At 37.4% G+C, this 18,122-nt stretch overlaps 1 protein-coding gene across 4 annotated transcripts in view; it reads left to right on the top strand.

Annotated features, from left to right (window-relative positions):
* NTNG1 (netrin G1) overlaps nucleotides 1-18,122 on the top strand; it is a 364,236-nt gene that overhangs the window by 192,845 nt on the left and 153,269 nt on the right. For all 4 annotated transcript variants that reach the window (XM_043876960.1, XM_043876962.1, XM_043876961.1 and 1 more), the window contains exon 3: nucleotides 2,075-2,715. In XM_043876960.1, the coding sequence (XP_043732895.1) occupies nucleotides 2,075-2,715 (641 nt within the window). The remainder of the gene's footprint in view (nucleotides 1-2,074; nucleotides 2,716-18,122) is intronic.

The raw sequence follows: 18,122 nt of genomic DNA, 5'->3' as shown, positions 1-18,122 counted from the left end.
CAGCACCCTGTCCCCATCTCAAGAAGCTCTGTGTATCTAAGTGGAAGTGGAAGAAATGCTGTCTTTCAACAAGACTTAATACAAACGTCTGATAACTCACTTTGGTGTATCCCGCAGAGCTGATTTCCTGTGTTTCAGTATCCTTGACCTCAGATGAAGATACTTTTGTCAGGAGAAAGGTGGTAGCATCCATGTTAATGATTGTGCAGATGGCTACATGCTGGTAAATTTTGAAGTGACCATATTTTTTCAGTAAATTTCAAATGAAGGTGTGATTTGTGTAAATCTGACCCCTTCCAGTAAAATGTGCATTTCCATATATTTAGAATTTATAAATCCTGACAGATTCCACAATATTTATAGCCCTCCATAAAAAGTCTTTGCCAGTTTGCAGAGCTATGCATTTGGCTCTCTGGTATGCTTAAAAGAGTTTAAATAATAATAAATTTGGTGATTTATTCCACCTGGAACAGAAATTTATTTCCCTCCCCCCCTTGGCTCATTTTGAAGGGGATACTATAAATAGTGCCACAGACGCTGGGATCAGGAATAGGATATTGAAATTCAAGAGAGAACAGAAACATTTCCACTATCACTGATGCCTTGAATATATTTTTAAAACAGTTCTGTTCCTCAAATAATGTACCTTCTCTCCTTTCTCCTGCCCCTTCTCAGTTATACTCAGACCCCCAAACCTGTTGCCAGCTTTGGGATTCAGTTGCATTAATGGAAAAGAGAGAGTGAAAGTTTTAGCTGACTAGATAGGAGGAAGTTGCCTCTAGGGAGGCTGAAGCAAGTCTCCAGTGTTCATCTCATATTTCAAAGGAGTCAGCCAGTAACTGAGCATCAGTGTCTAAAGTGTAAATTCATTATTTGAGACTTAGCTTATGCATCCTGCAGATATGATGGAAAGCTCCTAGTTCATGAAAAAAAAGGGAAAAAAAAAGCCTAGGGACAATGTCAGAGGATTGAATCTTTTACCCATCCGTGGTTATAATTACCCACTACAGGATAATAGAGAAATACCTGAATAGTTGACTCCAAATGATACTATTTTTTAAAAACACAAAATGAAACCCAAATTGGAAAGCCAATTGTTTGCTATAGTATCAGTCTACTGATGAAACCTGAGAGCAGCCATTTAGTTTCACATAAGTGGTGTTGTAACTTGTGATATGACAAGGAGACTTTTCAGTTTCTTGTTGGAGTGGAACGTGAATTAGCCTTTGTGTGAAAGAAAATAATAATAATGGCTAACATCCACGGAGAGCTCACTGTGGGCCAGCACAGAGTAAACACATCAAGTGATTGTGACCCTTTGCAAAAACCTTCTAATTAAGTGCTGGCTTTTCCTGTCCTGATAAGTTGGAGCACACCCCCGCCCAAAGTCTTTCCTGAACATCCCCTTGCCTCTAGCTAATAGGATGGCAGATGTTTGGACCAAGCCCCAGAGCCTGGAGTGTACCACATTTTAATGATTTGTGGTGAACAAAGTAAATGCTTTAAAAGCAAGCTTTATGAAGCAGGGACCCTGTTAAGAGTGATGGATTTGAGGTGAAGCAAAAAGAAACTGAATGTTGTATGGGGGTATTGTCTCCCAAGCAAACCTATGGTTCATTGCAAATTCTAAAGCTTCACTTGAAAAATGACTTTTTAAAAACCTGTGCTCTTGAGGAACGCCCTTGAGGTGCAGAGAAATCTCCTTGCTTTTCTATAGCATCTTTCTAAGGGGATGCGGAAGTATTGAGCTATTAGACAGTTGCTCCGTGTCTTTGTGCTTCTGGGATCACATTATGGGTCTAACACATATGGGATAAATAAACTGTTTCATTTCTTAAAGATCATGGAAGGAAACAAGACAAGAAAATTACCATATTGTCTCTCTCTGTCTGTCTCTCTTTTTTAAGCTATTAAAGAGGAGAATCCAGTTATGGCAAATAAAAATGATTTCTGCAAACAGGTTTTTTTTTTTTTCCTTACTTTTCCTCCTAGCCTCCTACTTAGTAATAGCAATATGGCAAGATTTGTGTCATAGCAGTGTTTTGACGCGCCCTCTTTTGTTCTTCTTCCATAGGGCAACCCCTACATGTGCAATAATGAGTGTGATGCAAGTACCCCAGAACTGGCACACCCACCTGAACTGATGTTTGACTTTGAAGGAAGACATCCCTCCACCTTTTGGCAGTCTGCTACTTGGAAAGAGTATCCCAAGCCTCTCCAGGTTAACATCACTCTATCTTGGAGCAAAACTATCGAGCTAACAGACAACATAGTTATTACCTTTGAATCCGGGCGTCCAGACCAAATGATCCTGGAGAAATCTCTTGACTATGGACGAACGTGGCAGCCGTATCAGTATTATGCCACAGACTGCTTAGACGCTTTTCACATGGATCCTAAATCCGTGAAGGATTTATCACAGCATACGGTGTTAGAAATCATTTGCACTGAAGAGTACTCCACGGGTTATACGACAAATAGCAAAATCATCCACTTTGAAATCAAAGACAGGTTCGCATTTTTTGCCGGACCTTGGTTACGCAACATGGCTTCCCTCTACGGACAACTGGATACCACCAAGAAACTCAGAGATTTCTTTACAGTCACAGACCTGAGGATAAGGCTTTTGAGACCCGCTGTCGGGGAAATATTTGTAGATGAGCTACACTTGGCACGCTACTTTTACGCAATCTCAGACATAAAGGTGCATGGAAGGTAAGAAAACAGTTGTTTGGCTTGAATGAAAATGGGTGTGTCCAAAGAAAAGGCCAGTTTGCTGGTTGTGCAGCCGTAGAGTGACATTTGTCACTTTCTATTGCAAGATTTTCTCAGGAATACCGGCCTAGAGGTAAGTTCTGAGGCATTTGAGACCCTCAGCAGTAATTTGTTATCCCACACTTGCTGTCATTGATCCTGAACCTGGCGGGATTTCATAGCATTTAAACCAAAGGCGAAAAAGAGAAGCATTCTTACTTGAGACCAAGGAACTCTCTAGGTCAGGGGGTGGTTTAAGTCCTTAAGGCAAGGAAGCCAGGGCAACAAAGCCAGCGTCTCTGTAAAAGGAACTGAAAAACAGGAAATACATCTTACTATTGTTTTTGAATTCAAGAGAGGGTTTCAGCATGGTGCCACTCTCTGTTTATGTTTTGTTACATAGTATTAAAAAAGTTCTGAAAATGAAAATTATATCTCTTTACATTTATTAAATCAGAACCAAAAGCATTTAGGAAACATTGCATTTGTTAAAGAGGGGAAAGCTTTACTTTTCAGGGTTTTGGATGTTATTATCTTAAAACAATAAGCTGTCATTTAAAATATGAGTCAGGCTGTCTTCATTTTGTCGGTCAATTACAGACTGACCAAAGTTCAAATGCATTAATGCTCACAGTCAGGTATATCTTTGTTTTGATAATATACCAGAGACACAGTTGAGTAGGTTTCCAAGGACTTTGAAGACATTTAAATAAAAAACTTGAATAATGAGAACCAAGACCACCAACAGAGATTTTCAACCTAATTTTTGTGTGGCATATTACCAGAATAACCAGCTGATGGGAGTTGAAGCTTGGGATGATGAGGTAGGAAAACTAAATATAAGAGTGGAATACAGAGCACAATGGGGGGAAAAATGGAAATGTGAAGCAGAGCAAAAATCATTCTAAAAATGCCAATAGAGCTTTAAATCAAATATATGACAATAAGAATACAAACAGTACATATATCATGTAGCTTTAGTTAACTGTGTAGGTTTATTTAATCATATATGTAAACAGTGCATATATTGTGTATGTTTAGCTAAACAACAAGTCAGGATTCATTAAGTTTACTGGCTTCCAGCATCTCTTATGGCAGCCTAGTCCTCAGAGACTAGAGAAGTGTTGAGACTCCCTGGGCTTTCAGAGAGTTGTCTCAACCCACCTTTAGTGATAGTGCTTATACACTTGTGCACTAGAAGAAGTGGTCACTGCTGCTAAGTGAGGGCCATAGTGGGCATACAGAATGAGGTGGTGGGCATGAACTCAGTACAGTGGCAAAAGAATTTTACCGTATGGAATCTTACTTATGGAGGGTAGCAGGAACTGATGGCCACCTATTCTCAGCTTTGTTCTAGCTTCACGTTTCTCATGGAAGAGTCGAGTCTTTAGTAATGGAGCCTCTTTAAAAAGCCTCTTTAACCAAGGCTTGGTGAAGTTTGGTGAAGTTATCTCTAGAGCAATATCTGAAATATTCTGAAAGAAATATGCAGTGGTTCAATATTGAGCTTGTGGGTTCTAGGGTTCATATATTACCAGGGTATAATGAGAGAGCAGTGTGGAGCTCTGACCTTAAATATGAGCTTGTGATTTATAATAAAAAGCAGCTATTGTACTTGTGAATATTTTAGCACAATATCAGTTTCCAGTATCTTATTCTTGGGAACATGTAATATATAAAAATAGTTGATGTTGATATTGTTAATAATAGCAAACCATAACAAAGTAACAGGTATTCTGTTTATCTACAAGAATAATTGCAAAATTAAATTTGAATCCCAGTATGATCTATATTGTTAAGTAGAATCACCTAGGTCAGTTTACTTACAGTTTGAGAACTCCTTAATCTAAGCCAAAATCTTTACAGTCCAATTTCTCTAAAACTCTCATTTTGCACTTATAAAAAAGGCAGTCTTGTGATGTTCTTTGGCTAGGAAATAACCATTGTTGGGCCTTATTTCTGTCATTAGATATTTGTTTTTGTTTCCTCTGAGTAGTCAAGAGAGTGTAAAGTATATTTTAAAGCTAAAGGCACTTTTGTGTATTCTTTACTGCGGTCAAACATACTGTCACTTAAAGGTGCCATGGTAGAAGTGTAGAATCCCATCAGATTTATCAGTTATCTTTTAGCCCTCATCCTAGTACTGTCTTCAATGCATTTCAGTGGTTCTGAGGAGTTTGGAGGAGCCCTCCTCTCTTCTCTGGAACTCACCTCCTCTATCTTTTCCTGTTCACCAGTCAACTGTAAGCTGGTAAGGAAGCAGCTGGGCTAAAGAGAAAGGTCCAATAGAGGTGAGCCCCTTCCATTAGGTTCCACTCTGTCACTTCCAAACTCTGTCCAAATTCCTCAGGGCAAAACTGATGCTGGCATGTACTGTGCTAGGCACCAGATGGCTGGGGTATTTTTAGTCTTAGAGGAGGGACTAAAGAGCTAAGGCCTGATGGCTCAGGCGTGTCTCCAGCTTCTAAGTTATATAAGGAAGATGGAGCCACCAAAGGGGACTGTTATGTTGTTGCCTGGTTCACAGCCCTTTCAGCAAAGAAACTGATAGAGTAGAAACTTCCCATTGGGTTAAAATCCTGAGTTTTCTTCTTCCTGCATAGTAAATAATCTATAGAGGGATTGAACATTAATTGATCATCTCTAAAATAAAGTTCTAAAAGTTTCTTTTCAAGAATATTATAAATACAAACTTTCCAAAATATAACTGAAGTCTTTGCTTCCCTCAGCCCACTCTTCTCCAGCCTTGATGTGATTGCAACGTTTAACTTACTTTTACATGTCTGTGTCTGATCATGATAATAAATATTTTTCTATCTGTCATTCCACCTCCACCCCCACCATAATGTGAGAATTGACATGAGTTGTCTGGGGAAAATGGGTAGATTTCCTTACAATAGTGGACACATAATACTACAGGTTTTTTCTGCTTGAAATATTAAGCTATGAAACAAAGACAGTGGAGTGTCTTTGTTCGAATTGACTGAAGACTATGACCTCCATTTCTCCACTTCCTGTGCACGTGTGCATATAGCCTTTATGTTTTATACTGGCTAGTATAATTTTCTGTAAAAAATGGTGTTTTGATTGTTACTAAACCAGTGTAGCATTTATGTTCTTTTTTAGTATGTGACACATCTGATACCAGTTTCACTGGTGACAAGTATAATCACATCATAAAAATTTTATTCCTCTTTTGCCCACACTTTTTTGGCTTCCGTTTACTCCATCTTATTGTGTAATTTATTAAGATAATGGAGGAAAAAGAAGACGCATGGCTGTTGGCATTCTTAGTGATTCTGTGTTACTTACATTGTTCAATAAACCTAATAATCTTCATGGACTAATTCTGACTTATGGATGTCCTGCTTCAGTAAATCAGGGTGATTTTCTCTAGTGAATAATAGAGGAGTGAGTGTGCCAGTACCTTAATTAAAGAGTGGCTCTCTTAGTCTTGATCTCATTTTAATTTACAGGGTAATACTACAATAATATTACTAATGGAAAGTACATTAAAGGGCATCAAGTAGCATTAACTGTATTAAATTATGGTACTTGTGTTAATTAACTGCTGAAGCAAGATGGTTCTAATGGCCAAAAAGGTCATCTAATGCATAAATAAAATCTACCCAGATGAGGGGTGAGAGGAAAAGTGAAGAGAAGATGTTTGTTCTGAACATCTTTTTTATACAGACAGAGAGTTAAATGCCCAGGCTGTTAAATACAGATAATGTCCAAAATGTATTCTTAGTTACACAATTGGAAGTTCTGCTTTTTAAGTGTTTTGTTTCTGTCTAAAGTTTACAGATTTAAATTAATCAAAAAGTAAACATTATATTTCTCACATAGATTAGACTTTATAGAATATAAATTCAATATTATTGTTTCTTTGAGGTGAAGAGCTTCAAGGAAGTAATGTGATTTACTGTAATAATTGTCCCGTCTGAAAGATCGATGATCACTGGACAATGTGTTCATTGTTTTGTAAGATATGTTGTCAGCAATATATCATATATAAGATAATAGAAAAAATTTTTTCAACCTCTAGAAGATTTAGCATAGGATTGTAAGAACTTTTCTCAGTGGTAGAAAACACTAATGAACATCTCCATTACTTACCTTATTACACAATATTCCTAAACGTAATTATCAATATTTTTTTCTCAGTGGTGTTTACTCATTTCTTAACACCTTCAGGGCCTACGCAAGCTCTCTACAGGCAGTTGGCTGTCAGTTACTATTTACAGGATTGACTTTGCCCTCTATGCCTCCGTCTATCTTTAAGAAAGGAGCCAGGAAGCACTAGCACAGAAGCTCCACTTCTACACAGTTTTGGGTCCTTCCTGCCCTTCACTGATGCCCCAGCTTAGAACCACAGCCTCCCTGCCTAGTCTCAGGAGCTGGGAGAGTCCAGGGGCAGAAGTATTCTCTTTAGGTGTCAGGAGTGAGAAAGGCCCCCCTTTACTCTAACCTCAGAAAGAATAAGATATACTCGTAAGCCCTCACTATAAAATATGACTGCTGTGGTATTTGCTCTAACTGGGACAAAGTGTGGTTGAAACTCACTTTCTTGAAGCAAGGTTTTCAAATGGTTAGTGCACAAACATGTGATATTAGGTAAGTAGAAACACCTGTGGAAACTTAAAAGTATAAAAGCACCTAAGCATTCTTCAGTTGTTTTTTTTTTTTCAAATAATTTGGAAAACACATGTAATACAAAAGTGCTCTGCCAATTATAAAAGACTGACATTTACCCTACAAATTTTCCTACTCTTTTTCCTAGCTGCAATTTGAATAAGTCCACTAAAATATTTACTCTTCACCTCTCCTGTGAGAGGCATCCTGAAGGGTGCTTTTGACACGTTTGGCCTGGCATTTGTCCATTCTTCCCAGTTAGTCCTAATTATTATTGGACTTTGATACTGCTTAACAGACTCTGCTTTTATAATACCTTTCTTCTTTTGTTACCCGAAAAGACTTTACCTCTGCCCTGGGACAGATACTGGTTTAGACGGTGGCTATACAGAGATGCAGAAGGCAGAGTCAATGCCTTCAAGGAACTGATATCCAGAAGGGGACCAGACATGGAACAAAACATGATGACAGTTTGGGTTAAATGCTTTTATTGTGTGAATGTGTAAAGTGCCCTGGAAACAGAGCAAGAAATACTAACAATCTGGGCAGCCTAGCAAAAGCTTTGATGAGGATAACACTTGCGTGGTATCTTGAATATGTGCCTTAGAATGCCAAGCAGCCAGTGCAGAATGAATATCCTAGGTTACAAATTATGCTTTACAACAACAAAGCATGTTGAGGAACTCCATTTAGTGAGGAATTTGTGGGGTGGACAAATCCTGGGGGACATTCTTCGTCTTCTTCCTGAGGACCTTTAGCATCTCCAAAAACCTTGAAGGATTCCTGCAGCTGGGTATCTGAGTTCTCCATGTCACAAGAAATCTAAGATTATATGGGTTCTAATATATCAACTAAGTATAGGTGAGAAGCATTCAAGGCAATGGTGTTAAGGGATGATGCAGTATGGCTGTATTAACAAGGAAATACAGAGTGAGACAAGGAGAACGGTAACGTTGCTTGATTGTGGAGCAACTGTAACTGCAAGTCTTGATGCGCAAATGGAGTCTGTGAAAGTTCTCCAAATTCCATAAAAAGCCATCAGAGCATAAGGGCTTAATATTTGCTTACAAAGTCTATAGGACTTGGCAACCAATCAGATTTCAAAGAAGGAAAGACTTTAGTAGAGATCCAAGTGGAGATTCCAGTAAAGAATTTGCAAATATTGCCCTGGTGTCCCAGAGAGAGGTTTGCATTAGAAATGTAGGTTTGAAAATTATCACTTTACATGTGATGGTTGAAGTTTAGGGAAAGGACGACACTGATATGATAAGTGTTTTCCCTTATAACTATAAATGACTTTTATAAGGGCTTCCCAGGCAGATCAGTGGTAAAGAATTCACCTGCCAATGCGGGAGACACAGGTTCGATCCCTGAATTGGGAAGATCCCCTGGAGACGGAAGTGGCAACCCACTCCAATATTCTTGCCTGGGAAATCCCATGGACAGAGGAGCCTGGCGGGCTACAGTCCATGAGGTTGCACAAGTCAGACACGACCTAGTGACTAAACCATCACCATCATCATTTATAGAACATTTACAGAACTCCCTGGAGTACTATCATTTAAGAGGTAATTTTTTAAAAAATATTTATTTGTTTATTTATTTACTTATATGGCTGTACCAGGTCCTAGTCTTAGCATGCAAATTCTTAGTTGTGGCATGTGGGATCTAGTTCCCTGATCAGAGATTGAACCCAGGCCTCCTGCATTGGGAGCTCGAAGTCCTAGCCACTGGACCACCAGGGAAGCCCCAAGAGATAATTTTTAAAAGAAATTAAGAAAAACTCTGAGAAATAGAAGGAAATCAGAAAAGAGGGGAATGAGTTAATTCCCCTGTTAATATTTAAGCAGTATGCCTTTACATTTGTATAGCATGCAGGTTATAAGATTCTTATCAGATACCTTCTTTCCTTTAATCCTTACAAGTAGCCTGTGAGGCAGGTGCCATTAATTCTATCTTACAGATGAGGAAACTGAGGACCAGACAAGTTCCATAACTTTCTTTTAAACATCCCATACATGATAAAGTAGCAAAATCAGGTTGCTATTTACAAACTTCATATTTTCTATCATGCTTTTGTAGCCACACTAGCCTGAAGCAAGCTCAGTAGACATAGAAGACCCAGAATATCCTCCCCTCCAAAACCCATCTTTAAATGGCAATAATGAACCAATAAGTCTTGTGGCTGTATCCTTCTTAGAATGTTCTGGAAGCCACCTCTCCAAGACTTGTGACCCAGTACAGTTATCCCCACTTTGCTTTTTACAGAAGATCTATGTTAATATCTGTTTTTGCTAACCAAAAGGAATCTGAAGAGGATTTTTACCTTTATTTAAGAATGAGAAAAGCAAAAATAGCGTTTAGGGATTGTTCCACAGCAAGCCCTTTTGGAGGCAGCATGCTCCATGAGCGGCCTGGTGAGAGCTGCATCAGGCCCCTTCCCTGGAAACTACACTCAGCATCTCAGGATCAAGACTCCACCGTTTTGATCTGGGTCTGTGAGTTTCTGTGCTCTATCTCAGTTTATTCCATGCATCTGTTAGCAAGATGTGTCCTAAGGTAATTACTTCTTCATTTTAAACCTTTTAGCTTATGAAAGGTTTCTCAGAAATGCCCTGTTTTCAGATAGTGAAGGAAACTTGCATTTCATTACACCAGATTGCAGTGTATTTATCTGAACTTCTTATTTCATTTTACCAACTTTATAATGTGTAATTGGGCTAATTTGTCATATTGTATTAGATCTAAGTGTTTTACAGCTAAAACAAAATTATGATATTTGCTCATTTTCTGAGGGAGAAAATAAATGAACTTAATTTTCTCAATATTAATTTTTCTCATATTTTCCATAGACCTTTAATACCTGCAACTACTTCCACTTAATAGACATCATCAAACACTGAAACAATACACAAACATTAATGGATAAACTTGGAAATAGCCAACTACCTTAGTTTATTTAACAAAGTTTATCTTTCAGTTGAGAGCAATCAAATTTTCCTTTTAACTTCTATATAAGTCCACATTCTGTCTTCTGGAACTGTAGTGGATGTGTGCTGCCTCTTTTGTACATTTGCCAATATCATCCCAAAACTTTCATTTTAATTTCCTCTTCTTTTCAAAAGAAAACAAAATTCAATAAATGAGAGCATTCAGATGAAAAACTTAATAACCATACTTAAAAATAAAAAACAATACAAAGCGTTGCTACTTAACTGCAGTGGAAATGCTTAAAATAAAGGTTTATGGTATGAATCCACGTTAAGTGGACAACAGAGTGCCATTCTGATTCAGAGTATATTTTTTAAATCCTTGAGGATTTCTTGAATTATAAAGAGATTATATGTATAAGCAGCTCATTTTCCTTTGAGATTTGTACCATTATAAGGAGAGAATATGTCTAATAATTTCTCCAATTAAATTATGAACTTCATTAGTGTGCAGAAAAACAACCCTGTTTAGGAGCTTGTCTCTTTATCCTAACTTCCCAGTGCTAGAGATATTTTTAAACTAGTGGATCGTTAAAGGGAAGATGTCTCCTTTATAAGAAACAAAAGGATATTTTTCCTCCCTCACTTAATTGAGCATTTTTATAGGAAGTTATGTTCTGGCTCCATCTATATGACCAATCAGTGGGAAATAGACATACACTTAGCTTTTCTGTCCAGCTTCAGAACCCATGTTTTTTATTCTAATTCAGTGGTTGTCTTCTTTGGAAGGTCTCGATTTTTTTGTCCCTAGGATCAAAGGTATTTCATAACACATTAGGACTTCGTGGCCACTGGTTGATATTTAGTGTAAGAGATTTTATGGACCTGTGTGACCAATGATTCAGTAGAGACATTATTTCCATTCATTCTCCAAATATAAGAACAAAAGTGTTAAGGTCCTGGTTTTTAATCACAGTAATTTGACTGTGTGGATAGATATATTGATTTTGTAGTCATATAAACTCCAATTCATTAAGCCACTTTTAGAATAAAAAATGTTAGCATAATCAGAATTAACTGTGCTGTGTATAAATTCATGATTGCTATTTCTGCCTCCTTTTTATAGGTAAGAAAACTAGAAAACTATATCTAAACAAGATCAACAATTAGTGGCAAAGGAATTTTTTTGCTTTTTTATTTAAAAATTTTAATAAAATCTTAAAGGTTACTTTCCATTTATACTTATTACAAAATATTGGTATATTCCTCATGTTATATAATGCATTCTTGCCACTATCTTATACCCAATACTTTGTATTTCCCACTCCCCCACCCATATGTTGCCTCCACCCCACTGGTAACCACTAGTTTGTTCTCTATATCTGTGAGTCTACTTTTTTGTTTTATTCATTAGTTTGTTGTAATTTTTAATTCCACATTTAAGTAATATCATATAGTATCTTTCTTTGTCTTATTTACTACACTAGCATAATGCCCTCCAGTTTCATTCATGTTACTACAAATGGCAAGAGTTCATTCTTTTTTATGACTGAATGTATTCAATTATACAAGTATACCACATTCTTTTTATCCATTCATCTGTGGGTGGACACTTAGATTGCTTCCATATCTTGGCAATTCTAAATAATGCTGTTAGGTATCTTTTCAAATTAGTGTTTTTGCTTTTTGCAGGTACATACTTAGGAGTAGAATTGCTGGGTAATAAGGTAGTGCTGTTCTTAGTATATGGAGAAATCGCCATACTGTTTTCCACAGTGACTGCACCAGTTTACACTCCCATTATCAACGTGCAAGAGTTCCCATTTTTCCACATCCTCACCAACATTTGTTATTTGTGTTCTTTTTGATAAGAGCTGTTCTGGCAGGTGTGAGGTGATATCTCATTGTGATTTTAATTTGCATTTTGCTGGTGATTTGTGTGTTGAGCATCTTTTCATGCACCTGCTAGGCATCTGCATTTCCTTTTTGAAAAAGTGTCTATTCAGTTCTTCTGGCCATTTTTTAAAACTGGGTTGTTGTTTTTGATGTTGAGTTATATAAACTGTATATACTGGATATCAACCCCTTATAAGTCATATCATTTGCTAATATTTTCTTCTGCTTAGTAGGTTGTCTTTTTGTCAATGGTTTTCTTTGCTGTGCCAAAGCCTTTTAGTTTAATTAGATCCCATTTGTTTTGTTTTTCTCTTATTTTCTTTACTTTATGAGAAGGATCCGAAAAAATATTGCTGTGATTTATGTGAAAGAATGTTCTGCCTGTGTTTTCTTTTAGGAATTTTATAGTATCCATTCTTACATTTAGATCTTTAATCAACTTTGAGTTTATTTTGAATATAATATTAGAGAATACCTAGAGACAAATGAAAATATGATGATTCAAAACCTGTGGGATGCAGAAAAAGCAGTTTTAAGAGGGAATTTTATAGCAATACAAACTTACTTCAGGAAACAAGAAATATATCAAATGAAGAATCTAACTTTATACCTAAAGGAAGTAGAGAAAGAAGAACAAATGAAGCCTAAAGTTAGTAGAAGGAAAGAAATAAAGATCAGAGCAGATATAAATGAAATAGATCCTACAAAAAAAAAAAAAAAGAAAAGATCAATGGGACTATTATTAAAAGCTGATTCTTTGAAAAATGTAAACAAAATTGATAAACTTTTAGCCAGACTCACTGAGGGAAAAAAAAGGAAAGTGAAAGTAGCTCAGTCATGTCCAATTCTTTGTGACCCCAAAGGAATTGTCCAGGCCAGAACACTGGAGTGGGTAGCCTTTCCTTTCTCCAGGGAATCTTCCCAATCCAGAGATCGAACCCAGGTCTCCAAAGGGAGAGGTCCCAAATCAATAAAAGCAGAAATGAAAAAGAAGTTACAACTGACACCACAGAAATACAAAGACTCATAAGAGTCTGCTATGAAAAACTATATGCCAAAAAATGGACAGCCTAAAAGAAATGAACAAACTCTTAGAAAGGTACAATCTCCCAAAACTCAACCAGAAAAAAAAAAAAGTAGAAAATAGCAACAGATCAATTTCCAGAAAGGCAGTTGAAATAGTAATTTTAAAATGCCCAGCAAACAAAAATCCAGGACCAATGGCTTCACAGATGAATTCTGCCAAACTCTTTAGAGGATTTAACACCTAAACTTCTGAAACTCTTACAAAAAACTGTAGATGAAGGAACACTTCTGAACTCATTCTTTGAGGTCACCATTACCCTGATACCAAAATAAGACAAAATTATTACAAAACAAGAGAATTACAGGCCAATATCATTGATGAGCATAGATGCAAAAATCCTCAACAAAATACTAGCAAACTGAATCCAACAATTCATTAAAAGGGTTATATGCCATGATCAAGTGGAATTTATCCCCAAATGCAAGAATTTTTCAGTATCCATAAATCAATCAGTGTAATATACCATGTTAACAAATTGAAGGATAAAAATCATATGATCTTTCCAATAGATGAAGAAAAGGCTGTTGGTAAAATTCAGCATCCATTTGTGATAAAAACTCTCCAGAAGGTAAGCAAAGAGGTCTCCCTCAATGTAATAAAGGTCGTATATGACAAACCCACAGATAACATCATACTCAATGGTGAAGAGCTGTTTATTTCTGTGAAAAGTTCTTTATTTTCCTCTAAAATTTGGAAAGAGACAAGCATGCCCACTCTCACCACTTCTATTCAACATAATTTTGGAAGTCCTAACCACAGTAATCAGTGAAGGAAAAGAAATAACAGGAAGCCAGATTGGAAAGAAAGAAATAAAACTCACTGTTTACAGAAGACATTATACTATACATCGTTGTTGTTTTTGTTCAGTCACTAAGTTGTGTCCAACTCTGCAATTCTACGAACTGCACCACAATAGGCTTCCCTGTCCTTCACTGTCTCCTGGAGTTTGCTCAAACTTATATCCATTGAGTCGGTGATGCCAGTCATAAACTATACATAGAAAATCCTAAAAATGCCACCAGAAAACCACTAGAACTTATCAGTGAATTCAGTTAAGTTGCAGGGCACAAGATTAATATACAGAAACCTGTCACATTTCTATATACAGTGAAGTAAAAGAAAGTGAAAGAAGCAATCCCATTTACAATTGCATCAAAAATTATAAAATACTTAGGAATAAACCTACCTAAGAAGGCAAAAGACCTTTACTCCAAAGACTATAAGATGCTGATGAAAGAAACTGAAGACAACACAAACAGGTGAAAATATGTGCTGTGTTCTTGGATTGGAAGAATCACTATTATTAAAGTGACCATACTACCCAAGGCAATCTACAGATTCATTGTAATCCCTTTCAAAATATCAATGGCATTTTTCACACAAAAATTTGAAATTACTTATGTTTTGGCCGATGAGTTCATTGCTGAACCACTTGAAAAGAAAGTTGAAAGAATGAATTGTTGTTCAGTCACTAACTTGTATCCGACTCTTAGCTACCTCATGAACTGCAGCACACCAGGCTTCCCTGTCCTTCATCATCTCCCTGAGTTTGCTCAAACTTATGTCCATTGAGTCAGTGATGTCATCCAACCATCTCATCCTCTGTCACCCCTTCCTCCTCTTGCCCTCAGTCTTTACCAGCATCAGGGTCTTTTCCAAAGAATTGGCTCTTCGCATCAGGTGGCCAAAGTACTGGAGCTTCAGCTTCAGCATCAGTCCTTCCAATGAATATTCAGGGTTGAGTTTCCTTTAGGATTGACTGTTTAATTTCCTTGCTGTCCAAGAGTCTTCTCCAGCACCACAGTTTGAAAGCATCAATTGTTCAGCACCTAGCTCTCTTTATGCTCCTCCTCTAACATCTGTACATGATTACTGGAAAAACCGTACCTTTGACTATACAGGCCTTTGCTGGCAAAGTGATGTCTCTGCTTTTTAATATGCTGTCCAGATTTGTCATAACTTTTCTTCCAAGGAGCTAGTGTCTTTTAATTTCATGTCTCCAGTCACAGTTTGCAGTAATTTTGGATCCCAGAAAATAAAATCTGTCACTATTTCCATTGTCTCCCCATCTATTTGCCATGAAGTGATGGGAACGGATGTCATGATCTTTGTTTTCTCAAGGTTGAATAGCCTAGGTTTAAAATGTGTGATATAAGAGACTCACAGATATCATTGGTCCAAAGATCCCAATCCAGAATATTAAGATATATAATTAGGATGGCTACTGTCTCAGCTCTTTTCTTGCCTATGACTGGTGCCTAAAACAACTGATATTGTGCTGGGAATGTGTTGAGAGGACAAGGCACAAAACATCAGGATCTCAATATCATTATTTGTCTTATTTTAGAAGGAAAGAGTGGCACTATTGGTAAAGAATGTAGATGTGAGAGGTGCAGGTTTGATCACTGAGTCAGGAAGATCTCCTGGAGTAGGAAATAGCAACATGCTCCAGTTGCCTGAAAAATCACATGGACAGAAGAGCCTGTCGGGCTACAGTCTGTGGGGTCACAAAAGACAAGACACGACTGAGTGATTGAACACAGAAGGGAACATTGAGAAGATCAAGAGAAATAGGTTTTAAACAAGGTATTCTCATCTTCAAAATGAGATTGTTATACTTGATTTGTGTTTCTCAAAATTTTCTTCAAATAAAGGATGTAATGGTCAAAGACTTGGGAAATGTTATTTGCAGTATTTCCTTCTAGGAGAATTACAGTATATTATATTAATATGTGAGCATATTAGAGACCCTGACATATCCTACAATAAAGGAACATTTCCACTTTATTTCACCAGAGCCTCCCAAAATACTTAGTCAAAAACCTCTCTATTGGTGCCCCATCTATTTGCCATGGAGTAATGGAACCAGATGCCCTGATCTTAGTTTTTTGAATGCTGAGTTTTAAGGCAGCTTATTCAGTCTCCCCTTTCACCTTCATCAAGAGGCCTTTTAGCTCCTCTTCAATTTCTGCCATAAGGGTGGTTTCATCTGCACATCTGAGGTTATTGATATTTCTCCTGGCAATCTTGATTCAAGCTTGTGCTTCATCCAGCCTGCATTTTGAATAATGTACTCTGAATATAAGTTAAATAAGCAGGGTGACAATATACAGCCTTGACCTACTCTTTTCCCAATTTGGAACCAGTCTGTTGTTCCATGTCCAATTCTAACTATTGCTTCCTGACCTGCGTACAGATTTCTTGGGAGGCAGGTAAGGTAGCCTGGTATTCCCGTCTCTTCAAGAATTTTCCACAGTTTGTTGCGATCTACACAATTAAAGGCTTTGGCGTAATCAATAAAGCAGATGATGTTTTTCTGGAACTCTCTTGCTTTTTCAGTGACCCAACGGATGTAGGCAATTTGATGTCTGGTTCCTCTGCCTTTTCTAAATCCAGCTTGAATATATGGAAGTTCTCAGTTCACATACTGTTGAAGCCTGGCTTTGAGAATTTTGAGCATTGCTTTGCTAGCACATGAGATTAGTGCAATTGTGCAGTAGTTTGAACACACTTTGGCATTGCCTTTCTCTGGGATTTGAATGAAAAATTATCTTTTCCAGTCCTGTGGCCACTGCTGAGTTTTCCAAATTTGCTGGCATATTGAGTTCAGCATTTTCACAGCATCATCTTTTAGGATTTGAAATAACTCAATTGGAATTCCATCATCTCCACTAGCTTTGTTCGTAGTGATATTTCCTAAGGCCCACTTGACTTTGCATTCCAGGATGTCTGGCTCTAGGTGAATGATCACACCATTGTGGTTATCTGGGTCATGAAGGTCTTTTTTGTATAGCCCTTCTATGTATCCTTGCCACCTCTTCTTAATATCTTCTGCTTCTGTTAGGTCCATACCATTTCTGTCCTTTATTGTGCCCATCTTTTCATGAAATGTTCCCTTGGTGTCTCTAATTTTCTTGAAGAGATTTCTACTCTTTCCCATTCTATTGTTTTCATCTATTTCTTTGCATTGATCACTGAGGAAGACTTTCTTGTCTCTCCTTGCAGTTCTTTGAAACTTTGCTTCCAAATGGGTATATCTTTCCTTTTCTCCTTTGCCTTTAGCTTCTCTTCTTTTCTCAGCTACCTGTAAGGTCTCCTCAGACACCCATTTTGCCTTTTTGCATTTCTTTTTCTTGGGGATGGTCTTGATCACTGCCTCCTGTACAATGTCACAAACCTCTGTCCATAGTTCTTCAGGCACTTTGTCTATCAAATCTAATCCTTTGAATCTATTTTTCACTTCCACTGTATAACCGTAAGGGATTTTATTTAGGTCATACCTAGATGATCTAGTGGTTTTCACTACTTTCTTCAATTTAAGTCTGAATTTGGCAATAAGGAGTTCATGATCTAAGCCACAGTCAGCTCCTGGTCTTGTTTTTGCTGACTGTATGGAGCTTCTCCATCTCTGACTGCAAAGAATATAATCAATCTGATTTCAGTATCGACCGTCTGGTGATGTCCATGTGTAGAGTTGACTCTTGAAATTAAAAGATTCTTGCTCCTTGTAAAAAAGCTATGACCAACCTAGACAGCACATTAAAAAGCAGAGACATTACTTTGCCAGCAAAGGTCTGTGTAGTTAAAGCTATGGTTTTTCCAGTAGTCATGTATGGATGTGAGAATTGGACTATAAAGAAAGCTGAGCACCAAAGAATTGATGCTTTTGAACTGTTGTGCTGTAGAAGACTCTTGAGAATTTCTTGGACTGCAAGGAGATCAAACCAGTCAATCTTAAAGGAAATCAGCCCTGAATATTCATTGGAAGGACTGATGCTGAAGCTGAAACTCCAATACTTTGACCACCTGATGCAAAGAAC

Source organism: Cervus elaphus, chromosome 20 (genome assembly GCF_910594005.1).
Source record: "Cervus elaphus chromosome 20, mCerEla1.1, whole genome shotgun sequence".
Taxonomy (NCBI): domain Eukaryota; kingdom Metazoa; phylum Chordata; class Mammalia; order Artiodactyla; family Cervidae; genus Cervus; species Cervus elaphus.
The sequence above is the reverse complement of the archived record's forward strand: the minus strand, read 5'-3'. Positions and strand labels throughout refer to the sequence as shown.